The sequence below is a fragment of the Ambystoma mexicanum genome, chromosome 10 (genome assembly GCF_040938575.1).
Source record: "Ambystoma mexicanum isolate Mex_15411 chromosome 10, UKY_AmexF1_1, whole genome shotgun sequence".
NCBI lineage: Eukaryota > Metazoa > Chordata > Amphibia > Caudata > Ambystomatidae > Ambystoma > Ambystoma mexicanum.
The window spans coordinates 503,728,770-503,750,501 of NC_090932.1; the positions used below are offsets into that span (position 1 = coordinate 503,728,770).

Sequence of the window (21,732 nt, forward strand, 5' to 3'; positions counted from 1 at the left end):
GGCAATTATGAAATTTCTATGGCAGGGGAAGAAAGCTAGAATAGCATACCCCAACCTGATACTGCCTAAAGATAAAGGCGGGGTAGGCCTCCCTGACATTCAAAAATACTATGAAGCGGCCCAACTGCGAGTTCTCATTCCCCATCTCCGCAACCAGAAATCGCCCCAGTGGATTGCCATGGATAACCACTATCTGTCCCCGGCAACAGTTTCTGAGTGGCTATGGTCCCCTAGGAGGAGGGTGTTAAAGAAAACTAAAGCGCACCCGATGTTCGAAACCATATGGGACATATGGCGGGAAGGCAAAGGCATGGCAAACATCACCACGTGGCCATCACCACTGAGCCACTTATGGTCACCCGGCATCAATGACCAGATTCCCAATGTGGAGATATTTCAGTCCTGGTACGAAGCAGGTCTAGAGAGGGTGGGGCAACTCCTTAAGAAAGACTCATTCATCTTGCTTCCTGAACTGGAGGAAGCACTGGCAGTGGATACACTGTCTGTGTTCCACTTCCTGCAGATTAAAGGTGTCTTGACAAAACCCCAGTGGAGGGACACGCTAAGGAGGGAACTCACCCCGTTTGAGACCATATTGGACTCCAGAACAGAAACGAAAGGATTAATTGCAGCCCTATATAAGGTATTAATAGAAGCAGGTGAGGGCTCCACGGAACCCCTCAGGCTGTGATGGGAAAAAGACATAGGGTATGACATTGACCCAGAACACTGGGACAGTATATGTCGAGTAGCGCCCAAAGTTTCGATCTTGTGTCAATATAACTTACAGCAATCAAGCTATTGAACAGATGGCAATATGATCCACACAGGCTCTGCAAAATGTACCAGTCATCCAGTCCGTTGTGTTGGCGAGGGTGTGGGTCCGTGGCAGACTACTGGCACATGTGGTGGAGCTGTCCACGTATTCAAATGTATTGGAATGAGGTACTAGGGTGGATCAGGGAGTTAGACGGGATCCAGAGAACAGTTGACCCCTATCTTACCTTGTTCAGATTTGAGAAAGTTGATGATGAATGGAGGAGGGTCACAGACATAGCTGCGCATTTGTTACTAGCTGCCAGGGCTGTGATAGCTGCAAAATGGAAATCCCCTACTGCCAAGTGACAGGCCAATCCCGTGTCTTGAACCGTAGGGGGTCTCCTCGCCAGCAAACCATGCAATGCACTGCAGAGAAATACTACAATAACTCCCCCAGCAAGGGGGCCTCTAACTCCTCAAATGCCTCTAACGCTTCTAACACCTACCGAACGGCTCGCTGATCATTGAATAATGCTATCCTCAGTGCAAGTACCCAAAGTCTTGCGGGGTGGGGGGAGGGAAGGAGGGAGGGGAGAAAAGATGAAAGAATTGTTGGAAAATACTGCTATGTTACAGTGGGGTTACTTGGGTACCGAAAGTTCGTAAGGTCAATGTTGAAAATGTGCAATTAGATTGTCATAGAATGTCCTTTCCGATGATACAAATTCAAATGTCAGTTAATTTCCTGTGTAATGCTGTTACCTTGTATGCAACAAATTCTAATAAAAACAAATTTAAAAAAAAATGGTAGTGACATCTGGGACCAATGTAAATTGGGGATCAACTACTTTATTGAATGCGCGCAAGTCAATTATGAAGCGATACGGTATTTCATTACCTCCTTTCTTATAAACTGGAAGAATCGGACTATTGCAAGTGCAACCAGTAATTTCTTCAATCACCTTTCTTTTAACCAAATCATAAACAATGCATTTGAAACACCGAAATGTTATACTGCGGGATACGTGGCAATGTGACTCCCTCTTTCAAAACAATTCTCACTGGTTCTCTTCTCAAACAATCAGCATCATTGTCATTCATTGCCCATATACAAGTCGGTACCTTGCTTAATTCAGTTGGTAATGGCTTAGACACAAATTGTGATACTGGCATTTCTTGTGGTGCAATTGTCAGAAACACTCCATCAGGAGAACAATGAATAACCGCACTTTAATTTGTTCAACAAATTTAACCCCAATAAATTCTCACCGCAGTTTTGTGTCAAAAGGAACGGGCAAGACTCGTGAATGGACCTAGTGTTATGGGTACTGACTGTGACACTGGGCTAATTACTGGGGTGCCTGCGAACCCTACTGAAACATTCTTTTGCCCTGACAGTGGTATCTCTGGAACCAAGTGATGGTCTATTGAGCACTTCTGTGCACCTGTGTCCACTAGAAAAGTGTGCTCCTTATTCCCAATTTTCTTGTCTTCGTAGGGTCCTTTCTGATCAACGGGAATAGACACTGGTTCCAACCCCTAGTGGAACAATACAGCATCCGAGGTGAAGTCACCAGAATAGTATGTATTGGACTGAGTATCAAAAACATTTCCTTCTCCTGCACCATTCTGCTGATGTTGATTTTGGTTCTTATTCTGGTTGTTACTCCACCAAGCTTATCAATGCGGTCAAACCATTCCTATCGACTCAAAACTGTCTTGACATCGCGAGAGGCACAATAGGATTTAAATTAGACTACTGCAATGTCCTCTTAGCTGGCACCTCAGTAATAAATATCAACAGATTGCAAATTATTCAAAATTATGCTCTCTATGCGGCCCTCAACATACCACAGAGGGAACACATTTCAGCTGCTAGACTTTCTGCACACTGGCTCCCTGTAAAAGAACGCATTGTGTTCAAGACACTTACCATCACACACAAATGCCTCACACTCACAGCCCCAGCATACCTGTCGGAGACGATAGTCAGAGCAGTTTCAACCAGGCCTACAAGGACTCACTACGCTAACCAGCTCTACACCCCCAGAGTTAAGTGCGCCAAGGGGGGTGTTGCCAGTTTCCCTTTTGTTGCCTCCAAACAATGGAATGCCCTGCCACCCTCCCTCAGGAATGAACTCTCTCACTATTCCTTCCGCAAAGCCCTGAAAACCTGGTTATTCATCTAGGACACACTCTCACTCCTCAGCTCCAATCTGCCAACTCGATAACCCCATGGCTTAACTCATGTGCCGTCAACTAGCATTTACCAGGTTTGCTTGTAACCGTACGAACCGTATGAGCCTCAGACTTCTCTATGCTATATTCTCACACATGTGTTTGTATTCATTTCTGTTACTAAGTAAGTGTGTCTGTAACAGCGCCAAGGTGCCCAAGGGCTGACTTGTGCGCTTTATAAATGTAAAAACACACTTCCACACTAGAAAAGGGGGAATGTCAATTAAACCTCTTTCAAGAAGTAAAAAGAATTGCAAGTGAACATAACACACTTCAAGTCATTTGAATACATACTGATCCAATACCCTGTAAGTCTATTTATTCCTTCATTGAGATGTCAGTCTCTATAAACCATGCTACAACACTTTCCTTTTGGATGAATTTCTTGGCAGGAAAGCAAGAAAGACAAAAATTACACCAATGAAGTGGTTGAGGTTTTCTCAAACATGCCAAATCACTAGCATTCAACATGGACTTCGACAAATCCTTCAAGACTCAACCAACATGAAGAGTAAAGCCACTTTGCACCAACTCGCCCAACCCCTGAAATTCAAACCCTATCTTCCTGAAGTAGGCTTCAGAACTATTATCCAAGGACTAGTCATCCCGCAAATGGATGTGAGCATTCGGCCTCTTCGCCTGTATGCACAACATCACTTTGCCCCCTGTCAAGACCTTTCCCCACGCAGCAAACTCACATAAGATGATTGTGAAAGTACTACCATACCACTCTGACTCATAAACCACTCTACTGGCAGCCTCTCTGGGCCCAAATCATTAACTTTTTTTTTTATTTAGCTGATATGATTCAACTTTACAATATGTTATTTTTATAAGACAAGAAAAAAGAAAAAAACAAAACAAAAATGTCTGCAAATAAACTACATATAAGAAGGTAAGAAAAGAAGTTCATACATTATAAAAACAAGGTTAGAACAAAAACAATACAACCTAACAGCTATGAAACAACTATGAAACAATGACACATGATCGTAAATTGCACATAAAAAGACACAATGCCTAAAATCATTATCAAGATGACCTAACTCACCTGTAATGCACTAACTACCAATGCATCCTATTACCTTAAATAGAAACCTTTTGTCTCAAGAGACCAATACAAAACTTAAAAACTTGCAACACCAGATGCAAGAAAGGGAAAGAAAATATTGTACAGGCCCCCTAGCTCCTGTACTTTACAAAAGGGCTGATGACAATATTTCAATCTCACAGTTCAATAATCTACAGAACCTCATCACAAAGTCTGGGTCTGGCATTCCCTCCATAATTCCATCCATTCATATATTTTAACTGAATGGTTAATATTTTACCTTACCTGATTTTATGTATATTGTTGTATCCTATCACTGTATCATCTCAATGCAAAATGTTTTCTTGCTTGCTATCTAGGTTTGTGTGTTGTCAGTACCATTTCACACACGTACTCTAATGCATCCTAAAATAAAAGGCCTGGAACCTACAAAGATGGTGGCGAAATAATCAAAGCTAAGGCGATCAAAACAAGATGGACATAAATACCATTGGGTAAGAACAAGAGTCAATGTTCTGAATCAACAAGGCTATCACATAAAATCACGAAGCATTTGTAATTACTTCTGTAGATTGACTGAGGAAGAGGCATTCAAATCATTCACAGATCACGAAGCAACAATAACACAAGGACATGACTTAATACTTTATTGAAAACAGTTAGGTTCTACATGAACACAGAACTATTGTTATTCTCACCCTCTTATCAGCTTTCAGTGATTTCGGGCCACTTTATAGGGATCAAATCCTGAAGAGGACAAAGGCAAAGTGCAGAGGCTGCTCTTCCATTCCTGCTCTGGTGTCTGCAATTAGGAGCTAAAAACCCTGGCCCCATGTGTAACACCTACATGTATCACTACGGAGGCGATATCAACTAAGCAGAGGGACAAACATGGCGGCTGCGGGCTGTCACTCAAGTTAATAGCCTGAGCAAAGCGAGAGTCCCTTAACATGAGCGGCGGTACCGTTGCAGGCAGGGTCGACTCGCCGCCTCAGTTAATTCTCCCATTAGCACCCTTGAAGCTCAATCACAGCTGCTAACGGCTAGAAGAAATGTACAAAACAATAAAAATCCCGTAATGCCACTTCAGTGAGTGGGAGTCAATTTTCAGTGTTGATTATAGTCACATAATAAACATACACATGGACTCCCTGTCACTGAAGAAAGTTAGAGGATCAAAAGGTTAGTTTTATTTTCTTTTTAAACATTTCTTCCAGCCTTTGGAACCCACAGTGCACATTTGCAGGTGAGAAATTCAGGGTGAGTTGAAGCACTTGGGAAGCTTAAAATTCAGACTTATTTGTGTGAATAAAGCCTGCGTTCTGAGGTTCCTGTTTGGCTAGCACTTCCACCCAATGTGCAAAGTCAAGTTACTATACCTAAGGCTCTTTAGCATGCCAGCTCGACAACTCTATGAAAAAAATATCTGATCTCAAGGACCTGTACATTTTTAAACACATTGATACAAATCCCAAGCAACATCATGGACCACAAATGATCAAAGGGCTCCATGAGTTTGTAGAACATCAGAACTTCCTCCATGACAACTAATTGGGATTTAAACAACTGACAGGCACAGGGACTTGCAGCTTTAGGTTACACTGATACTCCTGGATCACTGTGTGACATACAATGTGTACACCAGAGGATCCTACTCCACTTCTTCCAGAGGGGGACTGGGATATTTGGCACCAGAATTTTATGTGGTTGCGTGTTGCTTGTCCACCAAAGATACTAAATATAAATCAAGGTACTCCACTCTACCACCAACATTTCTAGCTCTGCATGTGGCTTCCCCTATGGCCTGCTCTCTCATCTCTCTTGTTTATAACCTACATGAAGCCCCTGGCACAGGTTGTGTCATATTACAAAATGTAGGCTTACATTTGGGAGATATTCAAATTCAACCATAGCTTAGCTTGAGAGAGGTACCACCTGTCATCATAACCAAGATTTTCTTAGACCTGTCCATCCAAGTCTCTACTTATGAACAGACGTGTTGTAGAAGGCAACTCAGTATTTTGTCTACATGCTCTGCCTATTTATGGATTAATTGTGAGAGCACTGAGTTCTGTTCACATAACTGCGCATTTTGAGGAGTGCGGTTGAGGGAAGATGCCCTAAGGAACATGCACTAGTTATCTGGCCTCCGAGCATTTCCCAGGGAGGGATGAGTGGATGGGAACCACACCTTTCTAACCTTGGTTAATATGTCCTGTGACTTCCATCAAGTGCTCCAGTACGTATTGCCTTGTTGTTTGTTGGAAGGAATAGGATGGAGGTTTATGCTACTGATTCTGATTACGCAATCTAACAACCAAGGACAAACTAAAACATTTTACCCTGCTAGATTTTAAATTTCAAAGTGTCATGTAGCTAGTGGATATAGAAAGGGGTTGCAGTGAAAGCCACAATGGAGAATATGGACACTAGCTAAGGAAAGAATAGAAAGTTTTGGTGTCATGTACCTTTTAGGGGTATGTCAGTGGAAGACCAAGTGCGGCAGGGTAAACAATGTTTAGTAATAAATACAGTGGCTGGAAAGATTTATACATGTAAGGAAAACAATCGTTTTAATAGCACCCAAACTGCCAGAGACTTAACTTTGGCAACTGTTAGTGGTAAGTAGCTTAACATGGATATAGATAAATATTCAGGCCACCAATGGTATTCAAAATATTATATTATAGAGATCACCTTGCCAATTTTGAGGTACAGCATATTCAAAGCAGGAAGCAAATTAAGTTATTTGGGAAAAACTATCACACCCACCCTTGTCCTTTTGGTCATCGTCGACCATACAACCAACAAAATGAGAAAATTGAAATATTACTTTTTGAAGCTAATTAGGGACCTGGATTGATTGTTATTGTGTCTGTACTTGATAATTCAAGATGGCTATGCTGTTCTTTATGTGTGCTTTCTGAACCATAACATTCACATCTCTGCACTCAGTGGTGTTGAGGGTGCCCTCCCAGTACCCGTCATTGCTCAGAATCAGAGGCCATTCTTTGCCAGTACTTATAAATGCAGAGCTCACCCCTGGAATCTTGAGTTTGAAGCAAACATTTTGATTGGTAGGTAGGATTCCAGTGGTTGGTTCCACCAGTTCATACTCATCCAACCACGAGTTAAAGGTAAGAGGGAAGACTGGCCAATTAACTGTGGTGTTGGCACAGGAGAGCAAGTAGTTGCAAATATTGTCGTAGTGTTGGCCCACATTCTCCTTCTTGGCAAATATACTCAGTGCGTAACTCCCTGTCTGGGGGAGTTGCATCTGAAAAGTAACCCCTTTCCTGTGTTGGTGTTTCAAGATGTGCCTGCTCTTTAGATCTTTGGTCATTACTAAGTCATCGGTGTGCAGTGTGGCATAGATATCCAAATGCCGTTCCAGTGTGAAGCTAACAGAGCAACGTCCATCCAGTGTATGAATGATCGGTTCTGAGTGGGACGGCAGAAGGAACCCGACCTTCTTCATCCTCCAGTTTGGGCCAACTGGGTTTTGTAACTTCCGAGGAAATGCTGGCCATTGCACTTTGGGGTTTGTGCAAGAAAGGAGATAGTTGCAGACAAATTGTAAGTAGCCTGAATCTGATTTGCTCCCAGCATAGATTTGAAGTGCATATGATCCTGCTTGTGGCAAATGGATCAGAAATTCAACTACCCTATCTTGCTGAACTTGCAGGATGTAATTTCTCTTTATTTGGTTTGTCATTGTCATGTCATCGGTGTGAAGCGTGGCAAAAATATCCATGTTTTTTTTCAGCTTGAATCTAATAGTGCAGCATCCATCTATTGTGTGGATGACAGGGTCCAGCTGCGAAGGTTGGGTGAATCCAATTTTCTCCATTTGCCAATTGGGGCCAACAGGATTATGTAGCATTTTAGAAAATGCAGGATGCTCTACTTTGGAATCTGTGCAGATGAGAAGATAGTTGCACACATATTGAGTGTCAAATGGGTGTGTCTTGTTCTCTGTGTAGATTTGAAGTGCATAGGACCCTGCCTGTGGCAACTGGATCTGAAATTCCACTGATTTTTCACGTTGGACCTGCAAAATGTGCCTTCTTTTGATCTTTTCTGTCATCTTTAATTCATCAGTGTGCAGTGTGGCAAATACATTCATATTTCGTTTAAGTGTGAAGCTGACAGAGCAGTAACCATGTGCAGTATGGATAATTGGGTCATTGTGTGATGGCTGAAGAAAACCTATTTTTGTCATCTGCCAGTTTGGCCCAGCAGGATTATGCAACATCCGCGGGAAAGCCGGCCACTGAACTTTGGCATTTCTGCAGGACACGAGATAATTGCAGACACATTGGAAGTCAAATGGTTTGGACTTGTTCTTTGCATATATATGGAGAACGTAGGACCCTGCCTGGGGCAGCTGGATCCAGAATTGAACAAATCTTTCCTGCTGTAACTGCAGGATGTGTCTTCTCTTGATCTGATCCGTCATTTTAATTTCATCCGTGTACAGCGTAGCAAAGATATCCATTTGTTCCTTCAGTGTGAAACTGACAGAGCAGCAACCATCCAAGGTATGGATGATTGGGTCAGGGTGTGAAGGCTCTAGTAATCCTTTCTTCTCAGATAACCAGCTTGGACCAACAGGGTAGTACAGTTCTTTGGGGATCCTCATGGTCTTGTCCACAGATCTGCACTCTACGATGTATTCGAGAACACTTGTGTATATGTCTGACGAGTTGAAAGGTTTGGCAAATATCTGTAACTTGTGACGCCCCGTCACCCTTGGGTAGACCTCTAGCTTCATACCGTACTTCTTTAGTGTCATCAGGCAAGATTTCTCAGTTCCATTTAAATGAAACATGAATAGAGTTTGTGTGCGCCCCTCAATGGAAATTGATGACCTTCCCTTAACTGTGAAAGAAAAGAGAAAAAGGACAGTCAGGAAGTTTCAACTTAGGAGCTAAATAAATGGGATTCGTCCTACACAGTACTATATCATGGGTGTTCTCAATTCCATTCGGAAGGCACATTACCAGCAATACAATCTATAACTTATTGGAGCCATGGTCTAATCACAAGCGATTTGATATAGCTTTTGTTAATAAACCCATTTCCTTGGATTGCATGACATTTTCAGGCTACTAACCATTTTGTTATCGTGTCAGATTAGATATCAATTATTCTTTTTTACAATAATGATGGGATTTTTTAAAACTATTTCATAATGTTCAAATTGAAATAAACTAATCTGTAAAAAAAAATAGTAAACCAACATTTTCAGGTTTGGGATAGCCTCTGTCTCTTAGAAATAAAATATCCTTTCAGAGAAGTTATCAAAACAGTATTTCGTTTTTTGGAAAAACGTGTCAGAGGGATGGGGGTGACAGGGAGTCCATCAGAGTGATACAATTCTCAGGCCCTTCAGGAAGAAGAGCTGGAGTTCATGGTTTTTTAGAAGTCTAGATTGCAAACAGAGTGGTGCTGATGTTTTCCAAGCTTGTATGAAGATTAATGCTGGGTGATGGTTGCGGTCAAATCATGAAATGCTGGTGGTTAATTTTTGAGGAGTAGAGCAAGAAACATCAGTGCACCAATTTGCACATGAGTGCAGATCCCAGCGGCATGTTGCAGCATTTGCCTAGACATGCGACAAAGGATATAGTATACCAGAGAGGGTGGCTTATGAGAACATATTCAATATTATGGGCCTGATCACAAGTTGGGCGGTATCCGGGCTGGGATACCGGCCAACCTTATTAGTGTTAGCACCCACCCGTCCGGTGGTATTACTGCCGGATCACGGGCTGGGCGCTATCTATTAGTCCCCATTACCAATTGGGTCAATTGGACCCAATGGGGAATTTTCAGTGCAATTACCGCGCTGTAATACTGCCGGCAGTCTTTGCGCCGTAAATGGGCATTTTCCCAGTGTGTTTACCCCCAGCTCTAAGCTGGGGGTAAACACGCCATACTCGAGATTGGGCGGACTCTTAAATGTAGCAGTAATACGGTTACTGCCACATTTAAGGGCTGCCGCCCAACTCGTGATCAGGCCCTATGTAAAGTTCATGTCATCTTCTCTAATTCGAGACGTGCCCTACATGAAGCTCCGCGTTTGTCAGTGCTAGAAATGGGGTTAGGGCTGCAGTCATATCAGACAAGTGACAGGCTTATAAAAAAGTGTAAAAACACAGGAGTTAACTGAAATGTGCAGAAATAACATAATACAGCAACCTGACTTTACAGTTGAGCATCATGAGTAGGATTGTAGCTTTATTTTCCACGTTCTGAATGAAAGCCTACAATTACCAGCATGTAGGTCAATGAAAGCCAAAAAAAGGCTACTGAATCTAAAAAAAGAAGTGCAAGAAAAAGCAGCTGTTTTGAGCCTTTGGTAGTTCAGGAATTATTGGTTCCTGACAAAACATGTGTCAAAGTCACATCTCCTCATAAACACTGGAACTCCCTTGCAAAACACTATTTCTTTGCTGCTTGAGCAGCCAGTTAAGTGTTCCGCTATTTCATTCATATGTTTGAATTGTGCAGGATTATTTTGGTTAAATAATTTTGCGCCTGTGTACTGGGGGCAGAGCAAAGCAAAGCGCAGACAGTGGGTGCGTGGCAGAACATTCCTGTTAGTAGATGTTAGTTTTCGGTCTGCAGGCTCCTCCAGCTACCACAGTTACAGGGGCCGGTTTACAGGGGGCACAGCGGTCACAGAGTGTGATCGGAGCGCGACGGAATCTTGAGTTTCGGCACTCCACTCCACACTTCTGTGACCATTGAAGGGCAAGTCGACCGACAGGAGAAATCAGCTTTCAGTACAGATTACTGCTTACTGTATTTGAAAATGTTTGTTTACATATCTCCACAGAAACATGCTGAAGGGACGTGCGATCCCCACACACAGCACCCTTGCTGGCCGAAAGAGCATATCATGGCTCAATTGATGACAGGCACAGTCCCCTGAAAAACCTGGTGACTGAGATATCAGGACCTGGACTCACCCATTACAATTCAGTGTATTATTTTGATGCGACCAGGCCCAAGACTCCTGGAAAATAGATTATTTAAAAGACTATACCTTCCCGCAATACCCGAAGATGAGTAGCACCAGTGATGATAGCAATTATCAGGTGAGCCAGAAGAGAAGTTACCCCAACATGGGGCAAATAATACAAAAGACTATGGGTGCAATGGGTCACAGCAGATGACTCTGATAGAGGATTGATTAAAGTTCTCCCAAGGAATGGAAGAAATGAAGGGTTTTAGGCAAGGGAGAGGTAAAGGTGGATGAAATGTAGCCCGCAAACAGACCCCCCAGGGCATGCCACAGAAGAGGAAGAGTGGCAAAGGTAAAAAGGTGAGATACAGGGTGAAGAATAGCAAGTGGCATGCCAAGTCACACAGTAGCTCAGACAAAGAGGATGACGACTGGCAATAGTCCTCTGAGGAGGAAGTAGTGCCAATATCATCTTCGGATGAGGAGCACAAGAAAGCTACAAAGAAAAGAAAGATTGACGAGAAAGATGTCAAAGGGGGATGTCGATTTTGACCCATAGGCTCTAATCCACCCCCGATCTTCAGAGTGGGAGCCACTTAAGAAGTTGGCGGCCTACCTTAAGAAGCGCCACAGGGCGCTTAAGGTGAAGGAAGTCAGAAGTAAACTAAGGGCTGAATGCCCAAGACCATTCTTCCCCGAAGGAATAGCTGACATGCCTGATATCGACATGAAGATGGTCACTTTCCGGGGGACATATGTGAAAGATGTGAGGAAAGGACTGGACAGGTCTCGGCGTTCCTGCCAAGACAAGATGTTGGACATCGTAAGTCCTCTCACAAAAATACTGCAGATGGCAGAAGAGGCCCGGGAGAAAAATGAAACAGTTGATCCAGTGATTTTAACCAGATAAGTACAAAGGCCATTTGCATGCTGGGAAAGGCCAACTATGGGATTACTACCGAAAGGAGGAGGTCACTGTTAGTGAAGATAGACCCCAAGTTTAGCGAGCTGGCTGCCTCAGAGTCTACAGCAGCCGCAAAAGGGAAATTATTTGGAGACACCTTTATAAAGGAACTGACCAGGTTTGCCAACTCGTATGCAGCCCTCGACAAAGCGTAAGCCTCACTGAAGAGGGTATTTGGCAGACAAATGTTCGGAGGGGTGGTACAGGCAGTGACCGCTCTACCAGCCATAACCACTACAACAGGTGCTTCAGCGAGAGAGCACAATGGAGGGATCAAGAAGATCAAAAGCCAAACCCCTTCTTCCCCACCCAAGGAAGAGGAAGGGGCAGAGGATGGTGACAAGGAGACTGCCAACAGAATAACTCAGGTGAGGTCGAGCGAAATCAAGCACGTATTAAGCACAGACCCTCCCACTGTAGCAGGGAGATTGGCAAATCATGTAGATGCTTGGTTTTCTATATCCAAAGATGCTTGGGTTTTAGACACAGTACGAGGTTTGCACATAGATTTTCACACAGCACCAAATCAGGTTTATCCCCCGAGTCGTATGCACACTAGCATAGAAGACCAACAGTTACTAGAGGTAGAACTGAGGAAACTAGAGAGTAAGGCGACTATGGTGCAAGTATCAGCGGCTTCAGTAGGTTTTGTAAGCAATGTATTCGTAGTCAAAGGGAAACACAAGTTGAGACCAATTATCAACCTGAGAGGCATAAACAAATTTGTGGTGTACGGGCACTTCAAAATGGAGGGGATTCATCTCCTCAGGGACATATTGCTACAGGGGATTGGATGACCTAGATAGACTTCAAGGATGTGTATTTGACGGTACCCGTTGTGGAGGAACACCAGAAATTCCTGTGGTTTTTCTGGGGTGAGGCGTCATGGTAATTCTGTTGCCTTCCTTTCAGCTTGGCGTCAGCTCCATGGTGTTTCACCAAGCTGGGGAAACCTGTAGTGACTTATCTGAGAGAGCAGGGTATTCAACCCATAGTATATCTGGACGACTTATGCATAATGTGCCAGGACAAGGAAATGCTCAAAGTGCAGGTGAACATCGGTCTGGAATCACTCCAGAGTCTGAGGTTTCTAATTAACTGAGAGAAATACAGTGTTCATCCAGAACAATCAATGGAATTCCTGGGATTCATGATAGATTCGACCCGGGGTTCACTCAGTTTGCTGATGGCCAAAGTGAACGACATCAAGAAACAGATCAGACAGGCACTGTCGAAGTGAGAGGTATCATTACGAGAAATTGCCAGACTGGTGGGGCTTCTAGCCTCTTCAATTCGGGCTATATTTCCAGGGCTGTTACATTGCAGAGCACTTCAGAGACTAAAGATCCAGCATCTCAGGACGGGTGCCTCATACGAACAAAGGGTCCCATTTTCCCGAGAGGTGATAGAGGAGTTGGAATGGTGGCTCCAACACATGGATGCATGGGACGGGAGAGCTATATTGGACTCATCCCCGGACCTGATTGTAGAATATGACGCTAGCAGATGGGGCTGGGGAGCCTGTGGCGGGGACCTGTCGACAAGGGGCAGGTCATCAGATCAGTAACCACCCTTGCACATCAATTGCCTAGAACTATTGGCAGGGTCCTTTGCTATACGATGCTGGACTCAAGAGAGAGCACAATGTTGCGTGCTACTCAAAATGGACAATGGGTCAGCGGTCAGGTATGGACAATGGGTCAGCGGGTGGCACAAGGTCCAGTAGGTTGGTGGAGATAGCGAAAGAGTTCTGGCACCTCTGTCTTCAGAGACGGATATCAGTGACGGCAGAATACCTTGCCAGGATGATTGAACGAGGTAGCCAATTGGAACTCCAGATTCCTCTGGGACGCCAGTGACTGGAAGCTAGACGAGGTGTTTCAAGAACTGAACATCGATGGAGCCTGTGCTAGATCGACCTGTTCGCATTGAGGTTGACCAACTGTTCTTCAGTTGGACGCCAGTCCCGGAGGCAGAAGCAACAGATTCCTTCCTTTAGTCGTGGGGACAGAACACATGTTACACATTTCCCCCATTCTCAATGATTGCGAGAACATTAGCTCCGGTGAGGAGGCAAAAAGCCTCTCTGATTCTGATCATGCCGGATTGGAAAGGCCTGGCCTGGTTTCCCAGTGTACTGGAGTTATCACACAGCAACCAAGTGGAACTACCCAGGCACCAATTTGTCATGCAAGACCCGAGAGGGGACAGCCACCCACTGGTGTGGACAGGCAAACTCAATCTGATTGCCCGGGCAAATCGAGGAGATCTTGGCATTATGCCAGGCTTATTGAGCAAGGCTGAGCTTGTTATCAACAAATGTTGGGCACCAGGGACACATATAGCATGCAAGTGTGCATGGACGAATTGGTGTCGGTGGTGCATGGAAAGGGACGTTCATTCAGATGGAACAGATGTGGGTCACATAGTCAATTTTCCGGCACACATGGCAGCGCAAGGGAAAGTGCATAGGACCATTAATACAGCCTGGTCGGCGATATTGGCGGGCCATCCCAAGTTTGAGGGGGTTCCGATAGGAGAGCACCCTCTGATATGCAGACTATTAAAAGGGATAAGAATGACTAGACCTCCCAAAGAGAAATGCACTCAGCTGTGGGACGTAGACACAGTGTTGAAGATGTTTCTAGCGTAGCCAGAGAACACAGCTTTATCTAGGAAATCATTATCTGCTAAACTCCCTATGTTCTTATGCCTGCTAGCATGCAAGGGAGTATCAGATGTCAGAGCACTAGAAGTGTATAGGAAATCTTTATCTCCGAACGGGGTGATGTTCCTCATATCGAGGAGGACGAAAACAGGCCTAAGATCAATAGTTTACGAGGAATTTCCTAATCAGCCAAAGTTATGTCCGATAAGGTGCTTAACAGCATATGAGGAGATTACGTGAGATGTGAGACCAATAGGGGTATCACAGCTTCTGATAGCCTTGTGTATGCCACATGGTGCAGTTTCACTGGTGACGCTAGCCAGATGGCTAAGATAGGTGATGAGTCAGGCCAGTATCAATGTACAGACTGTCTGTCTGAGCACTGGTCATGTTGACTTGATCTCACCTGTCTGTATTCTACCCTGTATGTGCCGAGGGATTAATCAAAGAGTGTTCTGTTAAGGTTACATCGGTTTACCTGTTTGGCCTAGGGGACCCAGCCTCTAGGGAAACTGCTGGCCATATTTCATTGGGGAGAGAACACTTTTGTAAGTTCTTCATAGATTTGGCCTCCCCCGCCAAGTGATCACTGTGATAAGAACCTATAAGTAATACAACCTTCAAGAAAGATCATGTTCTGCTATAATGGTGGCTTTACAGCTCATCTAATGATACCACAGACCATGGGACACACAGACAGAACGACCAAGTTTGCATTGCCCCAAAACAAATGACATCTGACTTACTTGCAGATGATTGCTTGCACTATTGCTTGCATTGACTTTCTGTAACTTTTTCATCACAGCATGCTAAGCAACTTTGTTTGAGTTCCCTCTCAATGCTGCACTGATTTTCCCCATTGAACAATGCACAACTGATTCACTAAACAGCATGTTTTGGTTTCCATTGAATGTTGTAGCCCTCACAATTAACACAGTGTTTTCTTATTGAATGATGCACAGCTAATTACTAGGTATCATTGGCTCTACTTTTATGGAAGATCACATTAGCACTGAGAACAGAGTATTCCCATGTCCCATGGCAAAGCAACTAAACAAGAACATTATTGCTCGTATTCAGGACAGAAGAGAAGCAATGAAGCTTTCATAATCATTTAAACATAGCCACGTAGTCATTACTATGGGTGCTTTACAAAAATATCTGCTATGTGCTACAAATCAATGTCAACGTGTTCCAATTACAAGGGGAAGATTTAATTGTCTTTGTCTCAGAGCGATGGTTGAATAATTTAACGGACAAATCGTGTCCTCTTTGTCATGCACCTTAAGAAGATATATTACATTCTATATTATGATGTCCAGTCTATGCAAGTATCAGAAATTGTGCCTTGAAAATAATCCTGGGAGATGGGCTTGGAACAATGCCACCGAACATTGTTATACCTATTGTGAGCAGACCCTCCCAATGTTGGCTGGTCTTTGTTATCTTAACTCAGAAAGGCATTCTGTAAAAATATCTGCTGAATTCATTTGGGGCACCTAATGTGAAGGCTGAAAGCTGAAGGCTGTGCTCCACTGGCAAAAGTCAAGTTAGGATAGCCACACAATAGCAAAATGTTTGGGGGGGTCCACAAATGGAGGGGAAATTACACATTCCTAACACTCGCCCCTCCCAGAGCAAGGACAGGGAGAACTAATCCACCCCTGGATGGGCCTCATGTTCAGGTTGGTTAAACATTCCGGCCAACCCATCAGCATTGCTATGTTGGAGACCTGGCCTGTGCTCAATGGTGAAGTCCAACCCTTGTAGGCCTATGGACCACCTGAGCAACTTTCACTTCATGTTCATTCACCACTTTAAGGGCTTATGGTCAGTCTGCACAGTGAAGTGGGTCCGATAGAGTTAGGTCCTCAGCTTCCTTAGGGCCCACACGACAGAGAAACATTTATTCTCCACAGTGGACCACCTGAGCTCTCTGTCCTAAAGCTGGTGACTAATTAATCCAGTCGGGTGTTCCTTGCCTTTATCATCTATCTGTGATGGTACAGCACCTATCCCAGTGTCAGAGGCATCTGCCTGCACAATAAAGGAAGCACATTTGTAGTCAGGGACTCTGCTGACAGGGGCCTGGGAAAGGGCGTCTTTTAAGCCATTGAGGACCTTCTCACTCTCTGCAAACCAAGAGACCTTCTTAGGCTTCTTTGGAGTTGTGAGAGCAGTGAGAGGGGCAGCTATGGTGCCATAGTCTGCCATAAAATGTCAATAGTACTCAGTGAGATCTAAGAAGGCTCTCACCTGGGTTTGTGTAGTGAGGGTAGGCCAGTCTTGTACTGCTTGCACTTTACTGGGTACAGGCTGAATCCTCCTTCCACCTGCTCCATGCCCAAGGTAGACCACAGATCCTTGAACAATCTGGCACTTGCTGGCCTTTATGGTTAAGTGGGCTTTCTGAAGAGCCTGTAACACAATTCTAAGTTGTTCCACATGTTCTTCCCAGGTGACGCTGAAGACTGCTATATCATCCAGATATGCTAAGCATAATTCATCCTTCCCATTTAGAACATGGTTCATAAGCCTCCGAAAATTAGCAGGTGCATTTTTCAACCCAAAAGGCATTACCCTGAACTGGTAAAGGCCTTCTGGAGTTGGAAATGCTGTCTTCTCCTTTGCCTCTGTCAGGGCTATTTGCCAATACCCTGCAATGAGGTCAAATGTGCTGAGGTACTTGGAGGCACCCAAGGTATCCACCATCTCATCAGTTCTATGCAGGGGGTGATCATCTGTCCTGGCGACAGCATTCAGAGCCCTGTAATCCACACAGAACCTGAGTTCAGAAGTACCTGCTTTAGGCATCAGAACCACAGGAATGGACCATGAACTACTGGAAGGCTCAAACACCCCAAGATCCAGCATCTTGTAGACCTCTGCCTTGATGTAGGATCTTACCTTGTCCAACATTCTGTAGCACCTTCTGATAGGTACAATGTATCCAGGGTCTATATCATGTTTACACCAAGGGTTCAAACCTGGAGTTAGTGAGAACAAGGGGGGGAACTGCCTCAGCAAAGTTCTTACTTCCCCTTGTTGGTCAGAAGTCAGGTGAGGGGGCACTTGATCACCCTCAATGGCGCCATCTGATGGACCTTTGTGGAATAAGTCAGGGAGAGGTTCGGATTCCTCCTTTTCCTTATCTGATGCCAGCAGCAGTGCAGCTATTTCAACCCTAGGGATGGAAGCCTTCAGCCTATTGATGTGAAACACTTTGAGGGCCTGTCTGGCCTTCTAAGGTCCACCAAATAGTTGACCTCACCCAGCTGCTCCACAGCTGAGTAAGAGCCTGACCATTTATCCTTATAGGGTTCATGATCAGGATTGCTTGGTCTGGAGTGAAGTGAACAAGTGAAGGCTTCTGGTCATACCAATGTTTGATCAATGCTTGACCAGTCTTCAACTTGTTACTGGCCTGAGCCACCATGAGGACCATTCTCTTCCTTAGCCCAACCACATACTCCACTACATTGGTAGTTACAGGAGGCTTGGGGTGCTCCCACCCTTCCTTGAATATGGCCAGTGGTCCCCTGACAGGGTGACCAAAAAGAAGCACAAAGGGGCTGTAGCCGACCCCCTACTGACGTACCTGTCTGTAAGCAAAGAGTAAGCATGGTAACAGGAGATCCCATTTTCTCCTTTAGGGTTCTTCCAGATCCCCAATCATGCTCTTGAGGGTTCTATTAAACCTTTCAACTAAGCCATTTGTTTGTGGATGATAAGCAGATGAAAACGTATAAGTGACCCCACAATCCTTCCACATGGCTTGCATATACTTTGACATAACGTTGCTGCCTCTGTCAAACACAACCTCTTTAGGGAAGCCAACCCTAGTAAACATGCCAAGCAAAGCTTTAGCAACTGACTTGGCAGTCACTGCCTTCAATGGGATGGCTTCAAGATATCGGGTGGCATGGTCGACCAGCACCAAGATAACCTATTGCCAGAGGACGTCTGAGGGTCAAGGGGACCAACAATGTCAATCACTACCCTCTCAAAGGGCATTCATACAAAGGGAGTGGCACCAATGCAGCATGGATTGTTGAGCCACTTTTATCAGAGATCTGGAAAGTGGCACAACTCCTACAATGACCGTCTACCTGGACCCCCATCTTGGGCCAGTAGAATGCATAGATAACCATTGCTTGGTTCTCTTGATCCCAAGGTGAACAGCAAGGGGGATTTCATGTGCCAATTGTAGGAGGAAGGGTCTTACTTGAAGGGGGACCTACCAAACTCCTATGGTCACCTTCAGTCGACTCTGTGGGCTCACTGTACAGGAGGAGCCCACCTTAACAATAAATCCTATGCTTACCAGGAGGTTCACCCTCAAGCTGGGAGCAGGCCTGTCTCAGGCCTTCTAAAGATGGACACTCACGTTGGCCCTCACTGAACTCTTCCCTATCAGGACCACCGCCAACCAATACATTTTGGAGTTCAGGATGGTCACCTGGGTTGAGTATTTCAAGCAGCACCTCTTCCTTGTCAGGTTAGGTGCTTGGCCAACTGCTTCCACCTCAGTGGTAGGTGAGTTTGGGGAATTTTCTCTCTCCCTCTTTTTGGTTTTCTGACTCCCTTAGCCTTGGGTTTCCCCTTTGGCTTCGGCTTAGCCTTGGACCCGGCCAGGGCAGCTCATTTGTGACCTTGTGCAGAGTCTCTCTGCCATATCCCCTACAGGACCTAAGTCTCTGAGGTCATTTCCCAGCAGGACCTTCCCAGGGACTTGCCTCAGTATACTCACATGAATACTCACTACTGTACCATTGATGGTTATATTTAGAGGCATTACTAGGAACTTGGGAGGGGCATCAGGGGAGCTCTGGCAAGCTCCTCCTGGTTGATCAGTGTGGCATCCACCACAGTTTTGTTGGCTCCACTATCCCTAAGGATAGGAGTGTCTACTCCATTGATCAGCACGCTGTCTTCAACGTAGTGCTTGGTGTTGTCCTGTATTCTAGTATAAGCTTCTGAAACTCTTGGCTCCCAGGAACCCAGGGAAACTAATACTACTTCAGATTCTATCCCACTGGGGAAGGAGTCTGAAGAGAAGGATGCCCCTGTGTTATGTTCTTCCTCCTCATAGGAGGGGAAGGCCATACTCACAGAGTGGACCCCAAAGGTCTTGACCTTACATATGGGGTCCCCCTTCACATGGTCAATGGCCCCACAAGCCACACAAGATCCACTGGGTCTGTGTACACAGGGAGGCTTATTGTAACCAGATCTATGATTGGGAGGATTACTCCCACTACTCTGACTATTCTCATGGGGCTTACCCTTGTTCAACTTTTTGTGGCCCTTTTGAGAGGAAGAATTCTCAGATCCCTCACCCTCCATATCATTGTGCGTTTTCCCCTCCTCCTGCTTACTAGAAGCAGGCTTGTCCTTATGGAACACTGTGTGTGACACCCATAAATCTGCTGCAATGGCTAACTTCTTAGGATGTATCTCCTTAGAGTCAGGCAACTGCTGCTTAAGCTCAGGGGAACAAAAATATGTTCAAGCATCGCTAAATACATCATACTGTCAAAGGTGCTGACCTTGTAACCTTCCACCCAACCAGTCAAGTTTTTAAAGGAATCATCTGCATAAGAAACCCAAGTATTACCTTCTTTCTTTTTGTAATCTCTGAATCTTTTCAAGTACTGGGCAGGAGTCTTCCCAAACTTTAAGACAAGGGTTTGCTTCAATTTCACAAAGTCTTTTCTGTCAGCCTTTGACATATCCATAATAGCACTGCAGCCAGAATGGGGTAGTCAACTGAGCAACAATGCAATCTTATCAGCATCCACTACTTCATGTACCTCACATGCATACTGAAATGCAGTCAACCAGTCCATGATGTCATTCTTCTCATCATATACACTAAGCAGATCTTTAGAAAATCTTGGATGAGAGGAGGGGCCAGTACCATTACCAGATCCTCTGGAGGAACCATTGGTGCTTTGCAGTCTAGCCAGCTCCAATTGTTGACCCCTGTCCTTCTGCTTTTGTGACCTCAAAAGTTCTAGCTTAGCCATGTAGAATTCAAGTTCCTTCTCTTTAAACAGCAGCTCTTGCTTCTTGAATTCCAGCATAGTGTCAGCCTCAGAGCTGGTCAGCATAGTATGGGACACATCATCATCATCATTGTCCCTGTGCTCAACAATACTGTTGTGCGTAAAAACACACGATCGTGCAGGTGGGACCAAAAGCGGGTCTTCTTGAGGGCGCTGTAGCGGGTCCAGGAGGGGCTTGAGGCAATGAAGAATTGGTTCCCACTATTCGAGTAGTATTCATAGCAGTTTTCAAAAGGTGAGAATAGCTAGGGAGTGCAGGCTAACCCAGCCAAAAACAAATACCTTTTCAGGGAAACACGTGTCTGGGGTTGCTGTTGGTACTCTTGTTCAGCAGAGAATTGCCACAGCATTTCGATGCTGGACTGCCCATGTGGGCGTGACAAAGACTGATATGCAAATGGATATTTCGCTTCTGTGAAAGGTACAGTGAGCTTAAGTGTGGCTGCAGACTCTTGAGTGGGTACCTTCCCAAAGAACAGGTAATTTAGCCGTGTTTGTTCTTAAAGAGGGGCGCCTATGGACTATTTTTTTATTCCTTAAGCGACTTAGGTTTAATCACCCTAAGTTTCCTAGGGTCATCCAGATGTGGACCCCTTGCTCACTGTGCTTATAGAGGCACAGCTCCCGGATGAAAACATGTGTCTTGAGTTGCTGTTGGTACTCTTGTTCAGAGGAGAATTCCCATAGCATTTTGGGGCTGGACCATCCATGTGGGCGGGACAAAGACTGATATGCAAACAGATATTTCGCTTCTGTGAAAGGTACAGTGAGCTAAAGTGTGGCTGCAGACTCTTGTGTGGGTACCTTCCCAAGAACAGGTAATTTAACCGTGTTCGTTCTCAAAGAGGGGCACCTATGAACAATTTTTTGACCTTTTCAGGGATATACATGCATAAAAGATATCGGTTGTGCCAGGGGGGCACCGGTAGGTGATGCAGGTACTCACCGACTACTGTTCAGACTAAACTTGCCAGTTTAGTCGAGGTCATGAGTAGGTTCGAATCCTGCAGT

At 44.8% G+C, this 21,732-nt stretch overlaps 1 protein-coding gene across 1 annotated transcript in view; it reads right to left on the minus strand.

The window, feature by feature from the left end:
• Positions 1–6,597: 6,597 nt before the first annotated feature.
• The window catches only part of LOC138491513 (kyphoscoliosis peptidase-like), a 929,435-nt gene continuing 914,300 nt past the window's right edge, over positions 6,598–21,732 (minus strand). The window contains exon 7 of the mRNA XM_069618050.1: positions 6,598–8,929. Within this exon, the coding sequence (XP_069474151.1) occupies positions 6,915–8,929 (2,015 nt within the window). The 3' untranslated portion in view covers positions 6,598–6,914. The remainder of the gene's footprint in view (positions 8,930–21,732) is intronic.